At 42.8% G+C, this 25,230-nt stretch overlaps 1 protein-coding gene across 7 annotated transcripts in view; it reads right to left on the reverse strand.

The window, feature by feature from the left end:
• The window catches only part of ppp4r4 (protein phosphatase 4, regulatory subunit 4), a 78,847-nt gene that overhangs the window by 50,415 nt on the left and 3,202 nt on the right, over positions 1 to 25,230 (reverse strand). For all 7 annotated transcript variants that reach the window (XM_063222541.1, XM_063222540.1, XM_063222544.1 and 4 more), the window contains 4 exons: positions 6,199 to 6,301; positions 5,532 to 5,679; positions 4,752 to 4,825; positions 2,286 to 2,392 (listed from right to left, as the gene is read on the reverse strand). In XM_063222541.1, coding sequence (XP_063078611.1) covers positions 2,286 to 2,392; positions 4,752 to 4,825; positions 5,532 to 5,679; positions 6,199 to 6,301 — 432 coding nt within the window. The remainder of the gene's footprint in view (positions 1 to 2,285; positions 2,393 to 4,751; positions 4,826 to 5,531; positions 5,680 to 6,198; positions 6,302 to 25,230) is intronic.

Here is a 25,230-nt window from a genome sequence, read left to right on the forward strand (position 1 = left end):
TGGCCTATTTGCTGTATCCAAACTCAAAATCTGAATTTGTCCAGTTCTTTTGCAGTAGGAGCCACCTATTTTTTTCCCGATCCATGGAGCCAACCATGTGACTTCCATGCAACTTCTACGAGACTTCCAAGGTGTTTTGAGCTCAACCTTGCAAGGAGCAATCATGGTGCAATCAAGAAAACATTGCACAAAAATAGTCAACTTTCAAATCAGCCCCTACTGTGTTGCGTTAATAATGTTTAAGATAAAAATGACTTCAGCGCAGGATATCAGAAATAAACAAAAAAGCGCAGATGGATTTTAGTTTTTAATATGGCCACAATATCGCGTAAATACGTATCATATGCAATGCGTATTATTTATCATGAAACCTCAAATAGGAAGTAAAAGCTTGTACCTAGCACTTTTCAAACCTTACTCAGGTTTATGGTAATTGTCCCCCGGAACTTTTTAAATCAAACTGACGCCCTTGTCTCCATATCTCAACATAGCTCACTCGGAAAAAGAATTAGAGTCAAATCTGCTAAGTTATAAACAGCCGGTCTTCTTTTGTATAATGAAGAGGCTTTATCTTCTCATCCAAGAGCTCTAGGGCTGGGGCTACACAGGATGCATTGCGTTACACTAACTCAAGTTGTGTCAAAAATTAATTGAAAAGAAAGGGCTATTTTTTCCCAGTATGTTCGCTGTGCTGCTGCTGCATTGATCACTAGTGGAAGCAGGGGCGGAGCTACAGGAGGGGCAAGTGGGGCTCTCGTCCCTGGGACCAGGGCCCTCCCGTATAGGGCCCTCCCGTATTGTTGGTGCGGGCCCTATTATGACCTGGGCAGGCTGTATGGGGGCCGTATCAGTGCTTTGCCCTGGGGCCCTGTATGCAATTGTTCCTCCACTGAGTGGAAGCTAATTGTTACTGCAGATACAGCAAGTCTTTCTTTAACACATCCACTGTAGCTACAGCGTTATTTCTTACAACTCATCCTATTTGAGTATCGTAAGCTTGATAAATTCTTCAAAGAATATCAGAATGAGAGTCGTCCGATTCTTAGCTTCACAAGGTCACATGAGGACTCCACTACCTGAATCATCTTGTGAAATGAAAATGAGGAAGTCTTCCTGATTTGACGCCCGTCTACTGTCTGGGTGCATGTCATCTTACGACAGCTAGACAGACTGCAGACAGGTGAATGACAATAATATTCACCTAGGAGCAGAACGTTGGTGCCGTCAATCTACCATGTCATGTCATGTCATTTTCTTTCTTTCTTTCTTTCTTTCTTTCTTTCTTTCTTTCTTTCTTTCTTTCTTTCTTTCTTTCTTTCTTTCTTTCTTTCTTTCTTTCCTGGAGTAACCATTTATCATATGGAGATGTACAGTACTTGCCAACTATACTATATGAGCAATTCATTTTGTATAGTCAACATTCCTTAATCATGTTGGTCCATTATCACAGTAGTCACATGAGCGGTGCTTGCGGTGCACCTGTAAATATACGTACTCTTTTTAAAGTATGTGCAACAAATATTTGACTAATACTTGTATGCGGTATATATTGAGTTGTGAGATCGTACGTAATAATATTGAACATATGAACAATATTGAACAATATTGAAAATATGTTGCACAATTAACAACTAAATTTCAAAATATTTCTTCTACTTTGTAACTATTTTTAAGTTAAGGCAGGCTCAAACTTCACAACTACCATCCCCATTCTCTAACTATCATCCTCCCTTACAACAATCGGTGAAACATCACCCCTCAGGATCATTGCAAGCGATTGTCGGGCAAATTTCATTTGTTGCGGGCGAAGATTTTAGATCTAAGAATTTTGCCAGTTCAAAGACTCTCTGTAGGTATCAGAGGCTTTAATCTGGCTTTAGTGTATGTTTTACCTACCGTACTTCTATTTTTTTTTCTTTTTAAATAAATTATAACTCATACTATGTTGTGAAGCACTTTGGAATCATATGTGTTGTGTTCTAAAAATATGCATAAAAATAAAGTAGCTTGACTTGGCTTGACTAAATTAAATGTTAAATGTTCAGTTCATGTTACCAGTCCATCACTGTTACCTGTCCTGTCTTGCACTTTATGTCACTCTGTAAAATGTCAGTCCTGTGTATGTCTATGTCTTGGCATGGTATATAGAGAGAAACGTAATTTTCCTTGTATGACTTGTGTGCATATGAAGAAAGTGACAATAAAAGCTGACTTGACTTGACTAAATAATGTTGGTTCATGTACACTGGTAGGTGATGCTGAGGGGATAACTCCAGTTCACTCACACAGAGGAGTCAAACTTGCCCGCTACCTTCCCCAGGATCCGACAGCTGGCCAGGCGGGCCTGCACCGACTGTGACAGCTGGGCTTTCGACACCAAAGGACTCAGGATCTGGCCAATCAAACCCAACAGAGGGGAGAGGAGAGCAGACACATGTGAGTGAGGGACTGGTTCATCCAGTGCAGGCTTGTACGAAATTCTGAATTGAATTCAAAGTAATGGCATAATACGAACACTAGGTGGTGGAAGCAGCGCAACAGGTGCTGGGAATAGACCCCTTTAGTGTTTGTAAACAGGTATGACGTAATTTGGCTGGGTGCGCACCGCTGACTCAAAATCGACCATGCTCCGTTCACTTGTACAGACACTCGACAGGTGTTTTTTTCCGAAATAAGATAATGGATGCTGGCTCTTCCTTCTCAAAATAGCATAACAAGTGTCCTTTTCGGAATCCCTATTTGTTATCAACGTACACGCTTCAGAACGGCAATTTTTCTCTCTTTAGTGTCTGCACTGTCAGCCAGTATTACATACAGACTCACCACTCCCTATTTTACCCATGCCTGCAGTTCACCTAGTGGCCGCTGTCGAGAGGGCGCAGCCCATTCTTCAATAGTGTCCGGCTGCGTCCTGCGTCCACTAAAGACACGCCCACCTCTCGCTCGAGACACGCCCTCTCGAGACACGCCTACCGGTAGTGGCAGGAAACAGGATTTAGCGCCACCATACGAATTCAAACAGTGAATATAAAGTTGTTAAACGGTATTTCATTTCATGATGAGATACTGAGAACCTCAGCTGATGAGAGCTGAGAACCTCAGATCTCCATAACTGAAAACGGCATTTTCCTAGCATCTACCAATCCGAAGGTAGCCTACTTTAAGTGCGGGGTTACTTTTCTAAAGATAGCGTTTTGTTTCCTTGGAAACGGAACAGAGATGAAGCCAGACAGACTGACGAAGCGATAAATGTATGTCATTTGACTCAGTTTTCCATTATTATGGATGCATTTCTAATCTTGACATTCTAATGAACAATCTGTGCGAGTTTCAAAAATGCGTTTTTATGGAACATGGGAGTAAAATGTGTTAACAATACGCCCGTCTGGGATTTGTTAGCTAGTCCGCTAGTTAGCTAGCAAGTAAATAGATATTACAATCGATCTGTCTCAATGGCCCAAACATACACAAAGAAACACCAGGATTTGGATGTTTAATATCAGCAATTTGTCAAAGCAAAACATTTTGAAAACATTCACAGACCAGTTCATTATATCCACAGCCTTGAGTGTCGGCAAATCTTCCCACTTTTGACACATGATGTAGTGTAGAGACCTAGCACTTGCTAGCTAACTAGCGGGCCAGCTATTTTAACAAATCCCAGACGGGATGTAAACACATTTACTCCCATATCACATAAAAACACATTATGAAATTCGCATAGATTGTCCATTAACATGTCAAGATTAGAAATGCATCCATAATAGTGCAAAACCGAGTCAAATAGCGTATGCGTAACACACAAGGCATTGGTAACACATAAACCGCGTCCGTTTCCAAGGAAACAAAACGCTATCTTTAGAAAAGTAATTCCGCACTTAAAGTAGGCTACCTTCGGATTGGTAGCTGCTAGGAAAATACCGCTTCCAGTTATGGAAAGCTGAGGTTCTCAACTTTTAAACAGGACCCATGGTGTGTCTTTAGGTCTAATTAAAAATATTCTGTGTCAGATCAAAAAAATGAAGTTTTGAATGGGTTTCAATGGCTCCAAAGGGCTTCAAAGGGCTGTGGTGTAATCCATTTTTCAGAACGCTCGAGACACGCCTTCAGAACGCTCGAAACACGCCTTCTCGAGACACGCCCCTGTCTTGCAGGACGCAGACAGACCCTACTCCCATTCTTTCCGAATGGAGTCTGCACTCCCCCTAGAGTGCAGTACCACCCAAAAGAGTGAGTCTCTCGTAATATCCTTACAATATCTCTGGTGTGCTTGAGTCAACGATGCGCACGCATTCATAAGGACGTCGACTCTGAACGGACTGATAAATACACAGCACCATCTAGTGTTCCCATTTTGTCATTACCTTGAATTTCTTTGAATTTAATCTATACCACCCATTGAGAGTACATAGAACACCACCACCTAGTGTTCATATTATGGAATTACTGTGAATTTCAATTCGGAATTTCGTACAAGTCTGATCCAGTGGTTAAAACACAACACAACATTGGGCAATCACACAAAAAGATCAAAGCATTCATTTTTGAAGATTACATTGAGATGCGTTATTGGCATTAACATTTTTCTGAATTTTGAAAACTTAGTAAAGTAGTCCTACAGCAGTACAACTCTAGCAATAAAGCAACAAGATTGGGCTGTTACACACAAACGTTAAGTATTTAATATTTTGCACAGTTTTTTTCATAGAATTGTTTTCCCCAAACATCCAAGCAACTCAAGTTGCCTCTACCTCTTGTCTGATGGTCTCCTTGGGTAGAGCATCAATAGCCGCAAGCAAAGTCTCCAACCAAGCATTGCTGACCACTACAGACAGACAAGATAAAACAACAGAGAGAGAAAGCAGAATCATGGCTTGTACTCTTGTAAAGCTGAAATGCAAATAATGACTTGACGACAACAGAACATGCTGCCAGACAACCGCTTAAAGCGACACAGAGCTGACACAGCCAGTGAGTTGCCGTCCGAGTTCCAACAGTTGGATTCCTGCCATCTCTCTTTTTTACAAAAATAAATAAGCGAGACGACACAAAGAGAAGTAGCCGCAAAACTGTCTCTGCTGACTTCAGTCATGACTTCCCAAGAAGTGAGTAGGGTCAATAAATCACCATCCAGGACGGTGAGTGAAGAGAAAGCTGTTGGAAAGCGACCAAGCTCTGAAGTGCCAGTCACGCTGGAGCCAGAAGCTCTTATACTGTGTTGACCAGACTTTGCAAAGCCATCCAGGCTCCTACAAAGCCAGCGGCTAATATACTGCTATGAGATGGTGCCCCTCGACTGAGTCATGGCAGTCAGTCACAAACTGAACACAGTTACATGCACGCAATGTTCCAATTTCAAATGAAATATTCTCACTATCAGTTTAAAACAAGTTCTGGAATATTCCCTTTACATTATTATTTCCTTTTCATTCTTATTACATTTTTCCCCCTGAATTGTTTTTGTTGTGTTTCATGTAGTCACAAAAAAAAAGTGCCGTCCCAAATACCATACAAGTTCCCCAAGGGGTCACCTGTCTCCCGATGGTCTGCGTTGAGCAGGACTATCTGCAGGATAGAGTGGGTGTGGGTCTGGATGAGCACGATGTCATCTTGCAGGATGGTGAGAAAGGAACTGGCCGCAGCGAGCTGGATTTCCACGCCGGCCACATGAAGCACTTCCTGTTAAGTATGCCCACATGAAAAGGATACATAAAAAACTTACATGCCAATACAATTTTTATAACATCTTATATGGCCCATACTATGAAATGGGTCAATTTTGTATATGTAAGTAGGCACTCATACCCATTCCAGCTACAATGCTTATGTGTCGCAGTGTATGAAGTGTGTATTTCTGCTTTACTTGTATATGAGGAAAATGTGTCATATATGAAACATATATGAACCATTTTGCACACCTTTGGCTTTTTCCATATGGGTGATAGAAAGAATAGAAAAGAAGGAAGTAAGGCATTAATGGTCGAAGTCAGTAGAGTAGGGAATCTTGGGAAGAGTGGAATGATGAAGGGGAAAGAGTTGGAAAACAACTGCTTATGTATTACATGTAGTGAAGTGGTTAAGTGAGATTGTTGGTGAGAGAAAGCTGAGGAAGGACATCACGGAGAGAGAGGGAGGGACGGAGGATGGGGGGCCGCTGGAGTAGTAGTAAGGTGGGGGGGGCGTTCTTGGCTCGCTCACCCTGACTTTTGGCACAACCCTCCGGAAGGTCTCGGCTGGGTTCTGCCGCACCAGCGTTGGCAGGTTCACGATCACGCTGGCCCGCTGTACATCCTGACCCGAGCTGAGGACAAGAAGGAAGCCACACAAAAGACGGCATTTAGTACATGGGCACTCTGTTCAAACCGATTACATGTAAGAAACAAACTGTTTACATGGGTAGTTTTCTAGTTTAGTCTAGTCTGTGTCGTTTTCTGGTTTATGTGAACGTTCTAACTTCTAAACCAGCTCATATAATTGGTTTAAAGATTTAGACTGTTCGGTGATTATTTGACCGTTTACATGCATATTTTATCAGTTTTAATCGGATTAAATGTGCCCCTGTAAATGTGGCTATTCAGACCAGCGAAAACATTGTACATGAAAAACATTTTTGCAACTTAGCAATGCTCCACAACACACACAGTGGCAGATGTTGTCTTTTAAGGTCATATTGACTTTGATGATTTGTGTGCCTTTCTCCATTAGTGAGAGGGGGATTGGGTGAAGCAATTTCATTCTTTACACAGATATGGTCTATTTTCCATGCTTCTTAAAAGAAACACGTGAGAAATATGGTACAGTCCTGTGAAACCTATTCCAGTCCAGTGCAAATTACTTTTTTTCTGAGCAGTGTTTTTTGTAAGAAACACCTAAGTGAACAGCATTTCATTTTTTTCCGAGACAAGGATAACACAAGAACAAAACACAAGGGTTTTTTTATCTTGTCTGTGAAAAACAAAAAAACAAAAGAAACTACTTCTCTGATCTTGACATATGGTTGCTTGGGGTGAGACCACTGAGTGTGTACCTTACTTTTATGAAATTATCTACAGACATCCACATGTGACCTCAGCCTACTTGGAAAAGAACATCCCCTCACTAGGATTAAAAAAAGAGAGAACACATTATTCTCTTCCTAATGACACAGCTAGTTGTTCTCCAGGAGCATACGCTTTCTGAGCACTTAAAGTGCCGAGAGAGCAAGAGAGGAGAGAGCCCGGAGAGGACAGCAGATTGCAAACTAAGTGAATTACTTCTTTTTTTCCCCCCTTGCATGGCCTCAAGTGGAGACCGAATTTGACAGACGGGGCATTGCTGAGAGACAGGAGTACATTTCTGCCTTAGGTGCAATATAGCAATTCAATTCTGTTTCTGTTTCTCCTGTTCCTTGTCCAGGGGTGATAGTGAAAAAAAAAATCCTGATCCTGAACTTTTTCCCCTGCTCTAACAACGACGACAAGATACTGCACGGTGACGTAACGTAGGCCTATTTTGACACATTATTCAAACATTTAATAGCCTGTGTATGACCATCATTCAAGCCTGATAGTAGAAGAAAACCCTGAACCTGTAACACTTTCTGAGATAAGAATATCCTAATGGCTAATTATTATCAATGTTTTTATTTTTGCAAACTATGTCAAGCCTGAAATCAGGCAGGGAGCCTGAATACTATCAGCCCTGCTTGTCCTTGCTATCGCACTGCTACTCGGCTGCGATGGCTAATCTACACCGCTCCATAACACTTTACTTACAGGCGACTATAAACCTGTCAACCACGCAAACGAAAGGGAGAGAGTGAGTGCTGCAGTGTAAGGACTATGTTTATTAGCCAAGTAAGCGCCTGAATCATTACTTCTTATTAGTCGGCCAAAGCTAATCGACTTAATGCGGAATGCTAATTCATCACTGTTAAAGGTATAAGAGCACATCAGTGGGAACGAAATCTGCGGCAGTTCTGTGTCAGCGCTTTTTAAAACCAGATACATACTTCAACACAGTCAAGACTTAATTGATAGGGGAGGCCAGGGGAGGCAGGCCATCTCTCTGACTTTGACATGGGTTGGTTTTATCAAAACAGAATACCTGCCGTTTTTTTAATGCAGATGGCTTTTTTCTTTCTTATCAAGTTATCATGCCACCACCTTATCATCTCACCCCATGGGGTACTTTGGCGTAACCTGAGAGCCGGCACACAAACTTGTATTAACTTATATTTTCTGTTTTGTCTTGTTTTTTTTTCTGTTCTATTTCATTTCATTTTTTTAAAAACATTTTTGTTAATCTATCTGTTAAGCACTTTGAGCTGCATGCCATGCATAAAATTGTGCTATACAAATACAGTTATTATTACTTTTACAGTTATGAAACTGTGCATATTTAGCGTCAGATGTTAGGCTTGAGATACGGCCTCCCCATTCTTTCCTTCTTTTTTTATTTTACTTTCACTTCGCCTTTCAATTTCAGAAAAAAAATCATGAAAGCTGCCCGTTGCTTCAGAAGTGGCTCCTTTGTCTTATCAGTGTCCCCTCAGCAGTGTTGCTCTAAATAAGGAAATATAAACACAGGTATTCATTACCGTACTTTTTCAGCAAGAAGAAGACGGTTGTCCTCGCCTGGCCCCTTTTGTTTGGCCAGAGGGTTATTTAATAACTAGAGGACGTTGGCACTTGCCAAGTGAAATTCTGCAAGATGCTAATGCGGTCATGGCCGTTGCGCCTCCTGAATGTGGGCAGGAGGAGGATAATGCCCCCGCACCTTTCGGCCGCCACGGCCCCGCGGGCAAAGACGGCCCCACTTGAGAGAGAGCGACAGGGGCCGACGATGGGTGCGCCAGCCAGGCAGCTGCTACCTGCCTACGTACGGGAGAGGCCAACTTAATCAATTAAAGACCAGGTGCTGAGAGGCACTGCCTGTAATGTAACCGGACTCCTCCAAAAAGACCTGGCTGGCTGACGCTTTGATCTGCCTCTGTGCACTCCATGGCGTCCAGGGACGCATTCCTGGATGGATGCCCAACACTTTCGAAAATAAATAAATAAACAAACAGACAAACAAACAAAAAAGACGCTCATTTCACAATGTGATTGGTACTGAGGCCTGGTCTGAGGCTTGAATGAAAGACCGACAAGGCAAGGCAACCTGGGTAACAAAACAAATCCTGGTGGTTTTGAACTTTACTTTCCGTCCTTACTTCCTCCTCCCTCATCTGTTCTCTCCCTCCCTCCCTTCCTTCCTCATCCTCTCTTTTCTTCTTCTCTCCTCTTTTCAGATCTCTCTATGTATGCTGCCACTCACAGCACAGCCAGAGAAAGAAAAACAAAAAGCCCCTCTCCAGACCCCCAGGCCTATTTAGAGCAGCCATCACAGCTGCCGTGCCAGCCGACTCCAGCCCATGAAATCCCCCTGTCAGGCTGCTACAGCCTCCCCGAGGTGTGCCTCCAGCCCCCTGAGGTGTGCCTGCAGCCCCCTGGAGAAATCAGGACAGACGAGGCAGGAATAGAGTGTATTTCTCTCTCTCTCTCTCGTGTGTGTGTGTGTGTGTGTGTGTGTGTGTGTGTGTGTGTGTGTGTGTGTGTGTGTGTGTGTGTGTGTGTGTGTGTGTGTGTGTGTGTGTGTGTGTGTGCGCCTGTGTGTACTATATGTGTGGGCAGCGCTGTTAGCACAGAGTGAGCCAAGCGTAACACAGAGAAAGCGGGAACGGGGTACAGGAAGTGGAGGAGGAGGAGGAGGAGGAGGAGGAGGAAGAGGAGGACCACCACGACGAGGAGAAAGGATAGATGGAGAGTGATCTCTGTGTGTTTGGTTGACACTCTCCTGGAGAAGCGAAGCTTGGCACTGGGGGCTGCCTGCTGCAGAGGTTGCAAAGAAGACAGAGTTGACACCACTGAAGCCTCACTACTATTGAGGCCCGTTCACATTTCCACAAAGAGAACTGTAAAAATAACTACATCTGAATCTTTGTAAAAACTCAACATGGTGAATAGTGCCATTCTCATATCAACTTGAATAAAAACGATATCACTGGGATCGCTTAAAGAGTGAGTTTTTATGAAATTATGTCAATCCGTGTGCAGATGTCATACCTTCTGCTTGTGGATGTTCATGACAAAGGGGTGTTATCGTTGACCAGTGAGAAGAGATATTAAATTATAGTTACCACTGTAGAGGTGAGCAGGCCTTGGCACAATATAAAGCACAGCTGCTCCCATTCTCAACTGATACGGAAAAGGACATTGTCCATATGAAAGTTTTTAATGGATGAGGAAGAGAAAGAGTAAACCTTGGGGACTTAACAGGTTAGGAAACAGACAACTCTTTACTCATTATTATTTTAATTGTTTACAAAGTAATAATGGGGTGCATGGTAGTTACTAGATCCTCTTTGAAACCCCAAATACGGTAAGCTTAATACATAGTCCATGCAACAATACTAACGAAGAATATACAGGTACAGGTACGTGGCTAATGGATATTGGTTTCTAACTGCATTAAATTCTATTTTGAACAAAGTCTATGGTGAAAACCAAATGGTCATTCGTCAATTATTTGGTAATCTTTTTACCATCTTGCCACTTGGTGCATCACTGTTACAGGTATAATTCATTATAGTATGTAAGTTAATGGTTTTCTATTCTTCTTATTCCTTTCTGTTATTCTTTCATTAACTGTTTCATCCACCCATTGCCTATTTTTATTTGCTTTCTGAAATATTATTTCTGCAATTCTGATTTTGTATCTTATTTTTAATACCCTTATTTTCCTTTTACCTTTTGACTGGAAATACCGTTATTGCTGTCGCCTAGCAGTGCCTTGACCTTTCTATCCAGCATTGTTGACTAATATCCCCAGCGTAGTGCTTTGACTAATGGAAACAGAAGAGTGGTGTCTGCCATGCACCTGTGTTTAACACCAGGGTTAAGCCTTGGGCTAGACCCAATTGTTAATGAAAATGTGAGTGACGCAACCCCCCATTGCACACTGCAGGGATCACGGGCATCCGTTACACCACTAATGGCCATGACCTGGACTGCTTGATGACGGACTGGCTCATGAACTCAAGTATAAATCGGGTTACAGGGAGGCGGACTGAGTACTATCTATCACAGGCTGAAACGTGTACGGTTACAAAAACCCAACTTTCCGGATTTTTTGTTAATCTTAACTAGGCAAAATAATGTGCTATTTCCCGGCAGCATAAGTTAAGGGGCACTCATTAATGTGTGTAACATGCTGCATGGTTGTTTACTTTCAGTTCAGAAGTGATCGGCAGCGCTATAAAAAAAAAATACACTTTTTATACGTGTATATAATATATAGTGTGTGTATGTATGTATATGCTGGGGCAGAAGGTTACTTCCCTATTTCCCTGCCCAACTTGAAATCCATCCAGTGTGCCTGTTCATGTTAAACAAAAGACACTTTTGCAGCATAGTTTACATCATTTTCTTGGCCTAAAACACATCACTATAACATCAAAACATAAATGTGTCACCATAAAGAACAAAACACCTTTGCAACATGGCTGATCTACACTGACATACAGTGAGGAGAATAAGTATTTGATCCCTTGCTGATTTTGTTGGTTTGCCCACTAATAAAGACATGATCATTCTATAATATTAATGATAACATGTATTCTAATATGGAGAGACAGAATATAAAAAAGAAAATCCAGAAAATAGCTTTGAAGAATGTATTTTAATTGATTTGTATTCTATTGAGGAAAATAAGTATTTGACCCCTCTAATCAAAGAAGACAAAATACTTGGTGGCAAAGCCCTTGTTTTCTCGTACAGAGGTCAGATGTTTCTTTCAGTTAATGACAATGTTTGTGGATATATTAGAAAGGATTTTTGTCCACTTTTCTTTGCAGATCATCTCTAAATCATTGAAGTTGTATGACTGTAGCTTGGCAAATGGGAGCTTCTGTTCCCTTCACAGGATTATTATAGGGTTAATGTTTGGAAACTGCCTAGGCCACTTCATGACCTTAATGTGCTTCTGCTTGAGCTACTCCTTCGTTGCTTGGGCTGTATGTTATGGATTATTATCATATTGGGAGGCCAATCCATGACCCACCTTCAGTCTAGTGGTGGTGGGAAAGAGGTTGGCATGCAGCATTGTACGTTTAAATGTCTCCCTCCATCCATTTCTTGACGATGTGAAGTTGTCCTGTGTCTTGGCCAGACAAACAACCTCAAAACATAATGTTACCACTTTCATGTATGATGTTGGAGAAGGTGTTGTTATTGGGATCATAGGCAGCATTTCTCTTCCTCCAAACACAGTGAGTTGTGTTAATGCCAAACAGTTTGATTTTGGTGTCATCTGATTCCAGCACCTCCCAATCATATCCCAATCCAGTTTGATGTTCATTGGCAAACCTCAGGTGAGCCTGAACAGGTTCCTTCTGAAGCAGGGGTACCATACATACACTGCAGGATTTTAATTCCCTGTGGTATTAAGTGTTTCCAATAGTTTTCTTAGTGATTGAGGTCCCAGCTGCCTTGGGATCATTTCCTTGCTCCTCTCATACAGTATTAAAGGGGCTTTGTCTCTTTTTTCTGGTTATTAGATTCCCACAAGGTCAAATCTTATATGGAACCACAGACAGGCCCAAGATTGATGATTGATGATCATTTTGTATGTCCTAAAATTGGGAAGAAATGCACCAACAGTTTGCTCCTTAATATCCAGGAGCCCATTTCAGCCTTGTTGGGTTCTAAAATCTTGTCCCTGACATCCTTTGACAGCTTTTTGGTCTGTCCCATGTTGGCGAGTTTAGTTTGATTGATTGACTGATTCTATGGACTGATTCTGCAGATTCAATGTGTCTTTTGTGCAGGTTACTATTAACAGGTGTGTTCAATTCAGATAGCAAGTTGATTGGAAGTGCCATTTGATCTGCGGGATCAGAACTCTTAATGGTTGGCAGGGGATCAAATACTTATTTCCCTCAATGAAATATAAATCAATTAATATATATTCTTTAGAGTTAATTTTTGGATTTTCTTTTTGATATTCTGTCTCTCCATATTAGAATACATATTATCATTAACATTAAAGACTGATCATGTCTTTATTAGTGGGCAAACCAACAAAATCAGCAAGGGATCAAATACTTATTCTCCTGACTGTACCGCCGCACATGACAAAATGGCAACAACGGGGAGCATTATAATTTGAAATAATGATCCTGTCGTATCAGCCTAATCTGTCACACCAGGCTAGTAGTACCTGAAGAAGAGAGTGGGGCTTTGGACAAACAAGATTGCTGACGCACTGGGGCAGTGCGATGCAGAGGCAAGTTTGCACTGCAGTTTAGACCGAGTCAGCAGCAGAAACCCTATCAAGCCAATGCTGATCCATGCATGTCTCCAAGTAGGGAGGTATCTGGAAGCTAGCTCAACTGAATTTGCCTCATTTCCGAGAGGCCAATGCACAAAAAGCAGTGGGGAGCTTAAGTGATTTGCAAGGAAGCAAAGGGGATCTGAGTTTCACTAAGGATGGGATATTGGGATCGGTGTATTGGTATCGGGTTCAGATATCACAATAATTCAGAGATCGGATCGGATCAGAATTTTTCCAAAGTATCGGAACTTTCCTGATACTGACATTGAGCCAGGTGTAATGTTAATTTGAGATCATAACACTTGCATATTAGTTTTCAGGATGGAATTGTTACTTTTTACTTATTAATTGGTTTCATTCTACTTCCTTTTCTGACCAAATAGTCTACTTGGGCCTACCTCAAGTTGGAACCCATGTATATGTGGTTTTGGTATAGGATCGGAGTAGTATCGGTATCGGCAGATATTCAAATTTAGATATCGGAATCGGATCGGAAGTGAAAAAATGTGTATGGGTGCATCTCCAAGTTTCACCCAAAATGCAGTGAGCTAGGGTCAGTGGCGGTTCTACCCATGAAGGGGCCTTAGGCAAAATATACACATGGGGCCAACATACTATGGTTGGGGTTGACTGTTGGGGGCCTTATAGTGAAGAGTTTTGGTGGGGCCCTAGGCAATTGCCTAGTCTGCCTATACTCATGAACGGCGTGACATTTTCCATGTGCGTTACGCCCATTTGTGGGGGAAAACAAGTGCATGCAAGTCAATTGGTGATGTTGGGGTTTAATAAACAAAAGATACGGACCTGTAGACTAGCGTTGTTCACGCACAACATGCCGAAAACGTGTTGTGTTGCCGGCTGTTCAAATAATATAGCCAAACAGCCGTGGCTGAAGCATGGAATCTGTTCATTTAGGCTAGCCGATGTAGCATGTAAGTCAATGAGACATTCGGTTTGTTTTCACCCATAAAGGGGCGTAACGCAAATTTAAGAGCAAAGTCCCCAGATGGCCGTTCATGAGTATTGGTAAAACCGGCTCTGGCTAGGGCGGTGGAGAGAGATGACGCCAGTCATAGGAGGGGCCTTATCAACCATCGTAATGCTTGAAATGCAAAGATCCTGGCAAGAACCATCATGTTGAACATTGGCAGTTTTCAGTGTTATTCCAATCAAACCAGTCATCATGGAAATATTAACTCATCTTGGACTTGTGATTTCATATTTTATTTGCAATCAGGTGGATATTGGGTGTGCCATTTCTATTGGAAGAAAGCCTGTTTCTAATATTTCTATTCTATATATCATGCTATATCCATTTCGATGTCCATTTGAAATAGTGCTAGTGACAGTGGCAGTCTTAGTGGGTGGTAGCATTAACTGGTGGCCATATAGCTGAGCTCAGCCCATCTCCCCTCCCGGGTCCGCCCCAGCCCGCCATGATGACACATCCATTACGTCCAGTTCAACCTCAGTCCACTGCGGAGCTGTCAGCTCAGAGCTGGGCTCTCTATACGCACTCACACTCACACACACACACACACACACACACACACACACACACACACACACACACACACACGCATGCTTGCATGCGCAGTAGAGCATGACACGGGAGTGGATTTTCACTCCCGTCCCATCCCGCTCCCAGAAAAAAAAATCCCATCCCGTACTGGAGTAAAAGAAACAAATCCCATCCCGTCCACTCCTGAAAATAATTCCCAATCCTGCCCACTCCCACTCAAAATCAATCCCACTCCCCTTTCGTCAAAAAATTAGGCTTTTTTTAATGAAAAAATAAGCAAGTATTCCCGCTCCTGCCCGCTCCCATTCATCTTTATTCCCGCTCCTGCCCGCTCCCATTCATCTTTAAAATTTTGACTCCCATCCCGCGGGAATCCCTCTGGACCCGCGGGACCCACGGGAATTCCCAAAAAATGTCATCCTCTAATGCGCAGACACATAGTTGCTCATACAGTACACACACAAACACAGACACACACACACGCACACACAGATGCATGTTTGCATGCGCAGACACAAATGTGCGCGCACAAACAAACACACGCACACACAGATGCATGCTTGCATGCGCAGACACAAATGTGCGCGCACAAACAAACACACACACACACAGATGCATGCTTGCGTGCAGACACAAATACGCGAGCGCACGCACACACGAGCACACACACACACACACACCTATAGGAGACTCACTGGTGACATAAGACACAAATGGCACACACATCTATGCTCACACTCTCTCCCATTTGTATGCAGATTGCAGACTAGGGTCGACCGATACAGGTTTTTTAATGGCCGATGCGATACCAATATTTTTTTCATCACCCTTGGCCGATACCTGATTTCTGATACCCGATATTTGGGACCTATATGGGTTAAAAAAAGGTTAAAAAAATACAAATATTCCAGGTCTCAAGTTAAACATTCCTTTAACATTATCAAGGTAGGTAGAACTTGTAACATTTAAACACCCACTCTAACAATCAAGTAATGTCTAACAATCAAGTAATACAAAAATAAAGTTTCTTGGTGCTTTTTTAAAAAAACCAAATTACATAAAATAATAAATATTGCGTATCGGCCAAAACCACACACGTATCGGCCGATACCGATATCGGTCTATCCTTAGCAGACACATTCATTCATCGCTACTTCTTGATTCACAAGGCACATACAGTACCTATGCACTACCTAGGCCAGACTACACACTCTAACACATTTGTTGTGTCTTGCACACTCGCACGCTCTTTCCCTCGCTCTCTCTGCCACTCATTCTTTCTCGCTCTCTCTCTGCCACTCATTCTTTCTCTCTTTTGTTCTTTCTCTCTCTCCCTTCACATCTTCATAAGCTCCTGAATTGCATGCTGGCTCTCCCTCTGTGCCTCACTTCTTATTCACAATGACACCTCGCGCGCACACACACACACACACAGACAGACAGACATGCACGCTGCGCGCGCGAGCATACACTACTGAAAAGCTGCGTCACTACTATTGTTGGAGTGAGTCACTATGACGCACTTGCTGAGCACTGAGAAATGACGTAGACAGCAGCAATACGCACTCCATACTGGAGCTTTCTATGCTGCCTCTAGAAAAGGCGAGACTCACTGAGGCAGCCTTGGGCAGATCGGCCCTTTTGAGACGCCTCCAGCAGAGTCCCAGAGCGGTCAGCGAAAGACAGAGAGAGAGAGGGAGAGAGAGAGACAGAGAGAGAGAGAGGGGGGGGGGGAGACAGAGAGAGAGAGAGAGAGAGAGAGAGAGAGAGAGAGAGAGAGAGAGAGAGAGAGAGAGAGAGATACACACTGTGCCTGCCTCGTCTGTCCTGATTTCTCCGGGGAGAGAGGGAAAGAAAAGAACTGAGGGAGAGCACTGGAGTGCAATCTCACTAACTTTGGCTGGCTGCCACAGACAGACTGACCAGCCCCAGACCCAGCCAGAGCTTGGCAAATAATCAATAACAATTAGTAATCAAAGTAAAACCTTTCTATCACTATGATCAGCATTATTAGCATTACACTAGGCATATTGAACTGATCATATGGTAAAAAATGGCACCAAATGAATGCCAATAAGATGCTACCGTTCTCTGTGCCGTTGTTATGTATTGCTCGAGTAGAGTGATCTACAAATGCAAAGCGCTGTACAGTACCAGTGTCTTTATGTTTTGTCATGTTGCATCATCATGACACGTTTTAATCCACAGGCATTTAAACTGCCAGAATCAAGGAAAGAAAAGAATTAAATAATCGATGAATAAACCGATACTAGACAATTTAGGAAAACATTCTCATATTCAGGACCCACCACCCCCCACCCCTTCTTGCTCAACCCTACCAGCACCTTCCATTGGTCTGGTCACACAGCCAAACACTTCAGATGACTGATTTCCCTACTCTGCCCCTCGTATCGCTGTCGTCCGTCAAAAGTGTGGAGAGATGAGCAGGCCATTTACAGTCAGTGAACGTGCTGCTGCCGCCTGCCCATCTGATTCTATATCAAATTAAATATTCACGCTACCTCGAAACACTTTGCCCCGAGACACTGACACGTCTTGTCCCGTGCATTATGCAATACGCTAGAATTGCCTAAATGTTTAATTCATGTTGCCTATTTAAAATGCCCAGTATTCACCATAACAACAGACTACAGTAAGCAAACAGGTCTCCTCAGTAAGTATCTCGGGTTTCAACTAGGTCTAAGTAGGCAGTTGGCCTGCCTGGGGCCGGTTGCACAAAACACCTTACTGTAAGTTAAAGATTTCCCTTAAAGTCTGAGTTGAGGGTCTCCTAAGTGAAAGTCAGTAGCACAAACATTCTTGAGTTTTTCCCTCAAGTTTCCCTTAAGGGTCTCCCTTAAATATTTAAGATGTTCCAGTAAAGTTAAGAAATCCATCAAAGTTAAATACTACTTCACCAAAGGCCAGCAGACATCAACAGGTGACGTGGTCCCCCTGAAGCCCCCTTTCACCCATGTACTGAATCCAAAGACTTGTTGTTAAGTAGTAATACATTAATTAGCCTAGTCAAGAAACTTAATCAGGGAACAAATACACTGTAAAAGATGTTAAATCGACTCTCTAGATGTTGAATTAACGCAACAAAATTTACTCTAAGGGCCAACCATGTCCAACATACCGTAGGAGTATATTGTGAATATCATGTTAACTAATTGGCTTCAACCTCCAACACAAATCATGACGGGTATACGATAAACGCACTGTCAAAACAAACATAGTGAGCAGACATGTCCGAGCAACCTAAAACATGCCCGCTGACTGTATGACACCATTTGGGACTTAAAGATGCTGATAAGATTGCCATTGATCTGACACTTGTTTGCATCTCTGTAACCAGTGGGAGGCTGAGCTACTCAGGTTTAATATCAAAATATACCAACTTTTGACACTATTTTTTTTTTTTCGTCAAAATGCCTTTCCCCTCTTAAAACTCAAAATTAAACCATATAAGTAAACATAAATTGGATTGTTCTAGTAACACAGACCATTCCAAAAATATAGTACATCGCTTGTCTTCATATTTCAAAATCTATCAAATCTATCTTATCCTCACTTAAGGATTATATCAAACACATACTGCAGAGTATAACTACAGTGCATTATTACTGAACAACGCATTTCACAGTAAATTGAGCAGTAAGAACCATACCACAAAACTTGTTCCTCAGAAATACAAAAAGATAAATGGTGCCTGCTGTGATTCTCCTTTTTGAATGTGTGACCCCAGCAATTTGACCCAGCAAGTAAAGTTGGTTGTCAAGAGGAGTCTGGACCTTTTGAGTTGAACAAAAAAGATGAACGTCCGCACACTGCTCTAAAGACATTCATCTTTTTTTGTTCATAGTTTTGACTTTTTTTATCCCGCACCTGCGTCTTGGATATAGGGTTGCCACCCGTCCCTTGAAATACAGAATCGTCCCTTATTTAGAAGTCAAGTCCCTTACTTTTTCATCATTCTTCCTTAAAGTGCCTTATTTTCATGAATAGCTAAGGCTGAGACGGGCCCCAATTTGGTTAAAATGCAGGAAATTGCATCTTAAAATACATTTTTTTTTTTCTGGGGGAGGACACCCAGACCCCGCGACAATCAAGTGTCCCTTATTTTCATTACTGAAAGGTGGCAACCCTACTTGGATGTGCGCACCACAACTTTACTTGACCTTTTGAGTTGAAGCACACTGTACACACACGGTATCAGATAACCTGCATGATTTCCACATCCACAAGAAAGGGTGCTTTGTTTGTTTACCTCATTTGCTAAAATGTCAGTGCTAAGTATTTACTTCAGGACATGAGCATCTGCAGTCAAGTGGTTGCCATTACACGCTGAGTTGTGAGCGTGTGCCATTTGTGGCCTCTTCAATAGTCTTCTAAAATGAAAATGCTTCAATGAGTCAATTTAATAAGAAATACAGACTAGTGATATTTAACTACTACACTGACTTTTGTTTAGCTGCATTATGTGCCTGTGAAAAATGACCTCAAATGGATATTATACCTTTGCATCAACTCATTTAAACACAATATGGCAGGGCTATTCAAATGGACGCCCTGTGGTCAGATGCGGCCCTTGGATGGTAAGGTTCTGGTCCCCCATAAGGTCAGAACAAAATGAAAACAAAAATGTGCATCTGTGGCAGTGCATAATTTGCAATCACTAACACTTCAGGTTGGGGATATCTGTACTATGTATTCACATAAGATTGAAATCTTATCTAAAACAGTGTCATAAATAGACCATCCTAAGGCTTCTAAGAAATAGAGATGTGAATATCTGTTATGTCTGGAAAGCTATCCGCTTGTTTCGCACCCTAACCTCCTCGGACACTGTGCTGCTCGCAGTTATACAGATGTTATGTTTGGCCCCTTCATTGGAGGGAAGTTGAAAAACTGGCCCTGGGGTGACTTTTAATTGAATAACCCTGCAATATGGCAACTGTCAGTTGTGAGGACAGCAGAGCCAGAGGTATATATGGTGAGATGCTTCATGACTGGCATTATTCCAGAGGGCCAACCAGAGGGCAATGCTCTTATTTTGAATATCCATCACAGGGGGCACTAACTTGTACTAACTAATACTGTATGTTGCAGGAAATAAGTGTTATGTCCAATTTTAAAGGCCCAGGTTCAGTTGGATATGCATTATGTATTGTGCATATCATTGCAATTCAGGAGGTTTGACAATGACAACACGCCTGTAGAATTTTTCACACCAGCAAGGCTTACCAAAAAAGACTAGAAATAGAAAAGGGAGGTGCGTGAAATTGCTGAATTGGGGATAATAGCTATGTTTTTAAAGTGTCAAAAAGACACACCACATAGCCACACTGCATGTGTCAAAATGAATCTCTCTCTCTCTCTCTCTCTCTCTCTCTCTCTCTCTCTCTCTCTCTCTCTCTCTCTTTCTCGTCTCAGTCGTCTCACAGACATGCTGTAGAGACTACTTCACGTTAGGGATGCACCGATACACATTTTTTCACTTCCGATCCGATCCCAATATATAAATTTGGATATCTGCCGATACCGATACTACTCCGATCCTACACCAAAACCACATATATGCATGGGTTTCAACTTGAGGTAGGCCCAAGTAGACTATTTGGTCAGAAAAGGAAGTCAGAAGAACAGGAAACCAATTAATAAGTAAAAAGTAACAAGTTGATATCTGAACCCAATACCGATACACCGATACCGATATCCCATCCCTACTTCACGTCAGTAGATACAATAGTCTACTTGGCTGACTGGGGCAATTACTGTAAGATGTTCTCGGGAACTAGTTTGCCGCCCATGGGAGTTGAAGAGCAGAATGAACCCATCCCATAATTAGCCCAGGGAAGGAGAGCAGCAGCCTCTTGGCTTGGTGGGCTGGAAAAATAAAGCCCTGTTGCTTCACGCTAATGGCCAATTCACATCTGAAAACCAAACAACACCTCTTTTTTAGTCAACTTTTTTTGTCATTTGTTGCTTGTTTTTTTTTTTTTTTTTGCTTTTATTGTTTATGGTCAGACCACAGCTAATACGAGTCACTAAGACTGTTAGTCGTTGCTATGGTACCAATTTACATCTAAAATCAGCACTTCTTCCATCGACAATGTTTTTTTTTTTTTTTACAGTAATTCTTTTACATTACATTACACTTAGCTGACGCTTTCATTTATTCAAAGCGACTTACAGTTATTCTTTTTCAGGGTATTGGTTACAGTCCCTGGAGCAAGGTGGGGTTAGGTGCCTTGCTCAAGGGCACTTCAGCCATGGATGGAGGTGTAGGGAGAGGTCAAGTGGGATTCAATCTGCAACCCCTAGATTGGAAGATCAACTCTCTAACCACTTGGCCACGGCTGCCCACACTTGGCCACGGCTGCCTTTTGTTGTTTCTGGTTGAGGCATGGCCAACGGTCACCTCTGGAACTGTTACAGGAGTTGTTATTGTTGTCCATCCAGCAGTGGCAGGAAAGAGTGGTCACTAGGCTCTATTAGTCCTTCGGTGCAGCTAAGGAAGTTCATAGTCAATACGCTTAACAGTCCATAAAATATGGGGCTCTGCCTCGAGCTGTTAATCATGCAGAACAAGACCCTTAGACTGTGCACACACAGGTGTGTGTGTGTGCGTCTTTGTGTGTGTGTGTGTGTGTGTGTGTGTGTGTGTGTGTGTGTGTGTGTGTGTGTGTGTGTGTGTCCGTCTTTGTGTGTGTGTGTGTGTGTGTGTGTGTGTGTGTGTGTGTGTGTGTGTGTGTGTGTGTGTGTGTGTGTGTGTGCATAGCCTTGAACTTGCTTCGTTAGATATCAACCACAAGCTGTGTGTTGGTGTGTAGGCTAGTTACTCAAGTTTGGCCATCATAACATACTGTAAATCACTCAACTGCCTGTTATTCACTTTCTCCAGGCCTCGTAAACTAACTCTAACTCAGTGTAACAAGTCAACCGTGTCCACTCCAAAGCAATACTGTGGCCCTCCGAAGCGCCATTCTAGACGTTTGACAAAACACCCATTAGGCGTTAAGGATTCCCTGGCTACCTGATCGAACACCCCACTTCACCACTTCACCACCACCACCACAGCCCACTCCACCTCGCACCACCTCACTTCAGACCCCAGCGTCTCTGTAATCAGAGCTACTCTTTGCAAGTTTAATGACTGCCTCAATTCTCTGTCGGATGCGAGCTCACCTCACCTTGCTCTCCATGTCTCTGTGTTTGTGTGTGTGTGTGTGTGTGTGTGTGTGTGTGTGTGTGTGTGTGTGTGTGTGTGTGTGTGTGTGTGTGTGTGTGTGTGTGTGTGTGTGTGTGTGTGTGTGTGTGTGTGTGTGTGTGTGTGTGTGTGGTGGTGTGGTGTGTGTTGACGTTCCACCTGTACCCATGCAAGTCAGGGGACAAAGATAGGCTCACCTGGCAGGCAGGGGCGGAGCTATAGGAGGGGTAAGCTAAGCAGGGCATTTGCCCCTGGGCACAGGGCCCTCCTATATTGGTGATGGGGGCCCTATTGTGACCATGGCCGGCCGTATGGAGGGCCCTATAAGTGTCTTGCCCTGGGGCCCTATGTGCAATTGTTCCGCCACTGCTGGCAGGTACTGTGCCATACGATGTCACCGGCTCTGTTAGGCAGGCCGGACCTGTACAGAAGATCAGTCCAAACACCACATATCGGGGCCTGCATAATTCATGCGTGCGTATAGAGTCGTAGTGACATCTGGCGACGCTGTGAACGACCGCTTTGTCTGACGGCGGCGGCAGAGCAAGGGTGCAGAAGGCCATTGATGCTCTGAATGCGATCAGGTTCAATACATCGCCTCAATACATACAGTACAGTTGGGCGAGCCAATCAGACGATCAGGCCTATTATGTAGGCCAGGTATAACTTAGGCCTATTAAAATATTGCAAGCATAAACTTTAATAGGGCTGAGATGATTAATCAATAAATCTTGAATAATCGACTATAAACATTAGTCGACAAGAATGTTCATAGTCGCCTAATCGTTTCATTTAATTCAATGCTTTTTACTTACTTTACTAATGCTTTATTACTTTATTGAAACCTGAAATTGCCCAGAACGTATGAAATGAGCGTCGTAGCTTGGGAGTAAATAAGCTACTATCATGATTTAAAGCTCATTGTGAGCTCAGGGACCTAATTTTAACGGTTTCTTTCTTTTTTTCCCAATTTCCTTGAAGATCAAAGTGCTAGAGTACTTGAAAAATTAATCGTTTGACTAATCGACTATTCGAAAAAAATAGTTGATAGATTAATCGGGAGAAAAATAATCGTTCAGGACAGCCCTAAACTTTAATGATGTGATATATTGCCTAGGGTGCCCCTCATACAAGTACAACTTAAGCTTAACTGCTAGTTTTTGGGAAACGCAGCCCTGATCTTTGTGCTCCTACAGTGCACAGAATAGGCTAGACCTCAAGATCTCCATTGTAGCCCAACTGAGTTGAAATGGTCTGTGTGTACACAATTTCTCCAAACAAAAAGAGCATGGAGGACTTTGAGCTGAAACCAGACTTCCCACCCCTGATCATGAAGCTAGCAAGTCCCAATGTGACATCTACACTGAGACAAACGTGCCATCTGATGTGCCATCTGATGTGACATCTGCGCTTTTAGATTAAGAGGTTTTTAAAAAAAATCTGAGAACTGTGTTGTGAAGTTCTGAAGAGCATGTGCACGCAGGGCATTCTGTCATGTCCTCCACCGGCAACTTATGTCCTTTATCCATTTAATATCCACTGATTTTACAACATTATTATTACACTACATTATACTTAGCTGATGCTTTTTTTTAATCCAAAGCGATTTACAGTCAGATATTACAGACTATCAGTTACAGTCCCTGGAGCAATGTGAGGTTAGGTGTCTTGCTCAAGGGCACTTCAGTCAGCCATGAATGGATGTGTAGGGAGAGGTAACGGCAGGATTCGAACCTGCAACCCTGTGATCTACAGTCCAACCCCCTTACCACTAAACTTACACCACGGCTGCCCACAAAATTTTCCACACTTCAGACCAGCCACATTTCCCTTGAATGAAATAAACCACTACAACAGTTTGTACCAAACTCTCACACCTCCCTCTGAACACCTTAGGATGAAGGCCATGTTATATCAGCTTCTACCAGTATGGCAATGACCAAGTCATAATGTATTACTAAATTGTCTGTGTAATGTCATTGTAGTGTAAATTGACTCAGTTTCGTTTTTTTCAACAACTATACAGCGCTCCACTGGCATAGCAGTGTGCATTAGAAACATCTAGCATGAGGCAAGGGTAGATTGTGGTTCATATGGCTACTGTAGTGGGTAGTGCAAAACTAATGATCAGCCAGTACTGAAGATGACAGTTTGGTAACATCTTCCACTCCTGCTTGTATAATCAGCAAAAATCGGGAACTCCTCCCACTTTGTCGGGAAGCAAACCACCAGGGAAATGTTCATTGTTATACATTATGCTCTTGGTCAGATTAAGTCTCGAAGGGACTTGAAAGTCGATGATAATCAGGCCACTCATTTTGTGCAGTGTTTTCTTGATTGCACCATGATAGCTCCTTGCAAGGTTGAGCTCAAAACACCTTGGAAGTCTCGTAGAAGTTGCATGGAAGTCACATGGTTGGCTCCATGGATCGGGGGAAATAGTGAAGTGAAGGCCCAAATGGGAAACTCAAACTCCCATTGTCATTGTGGCACAGCACTTCACAGCACAGAAGAAAATTGCATTTATGCCTCACTCGTACAAGGGGGCAGCCCTCCGTGGCACCACTAGGGAGCAGTGCGGCGGGACGGTACCAGCCTCAAGGTACCTCAGTCATGGAGGAGGATGGGGGAGAGAACTGGTTGATTATACTTCCCCCACCAACCTGGCGGGTCGGGAGTCGAACTGACAACCTTTGGGCTACAAGTCTGATGCCCTAACCGCTTACCCATGACTGCCTCAAGGTGGCTCCTACTGCAATAGAAATGGGCAAATTCAGATTTTACAGTAGGCCTATGTGGCACCGAACTAGTGGCTTTTGAAGCTAGGTTAGGATAACCCAGAGTTAGGGGCTCATCACTTGAAGGCTGAAGGGGCCGTTTATACAAGGACGAAAAACATTTGATCAGAAGTGCCTTTTGTTTGCACAGTGACCCCACCCTTTGGGCTTGAAGATGCAAAAATCTGCAGACTCCTTCCTGATTGGGGAGTTTTGAAGACGACCCGGGTTGCATCTTTATCTAAACGACAAAAAAGCCAAAATATGATGACATCCCATACACCTTCACTTCACTCTTCTCCAGATTTTTGCCTCTTCAAGCCTAAACGGCAAGGTTTCCGCGGAAACGAAAGACACTTCAGATA

Source organism: Engraulis encrasicolus, chromosome 18 (assembly GCF_034702125.1).
Source record: "Engraulis encrasicolus isolate BLACKSEA-1 chromosome 18, IST_EnEncr_1.0, whole genome shotgun sequence".
Lineage (NCBI taxonomy): Eukaryota > Metazoa > Chordata > Actinopteri > Clupeiformes > Engraulidae > Engraulis > Engraulis encrasicolus.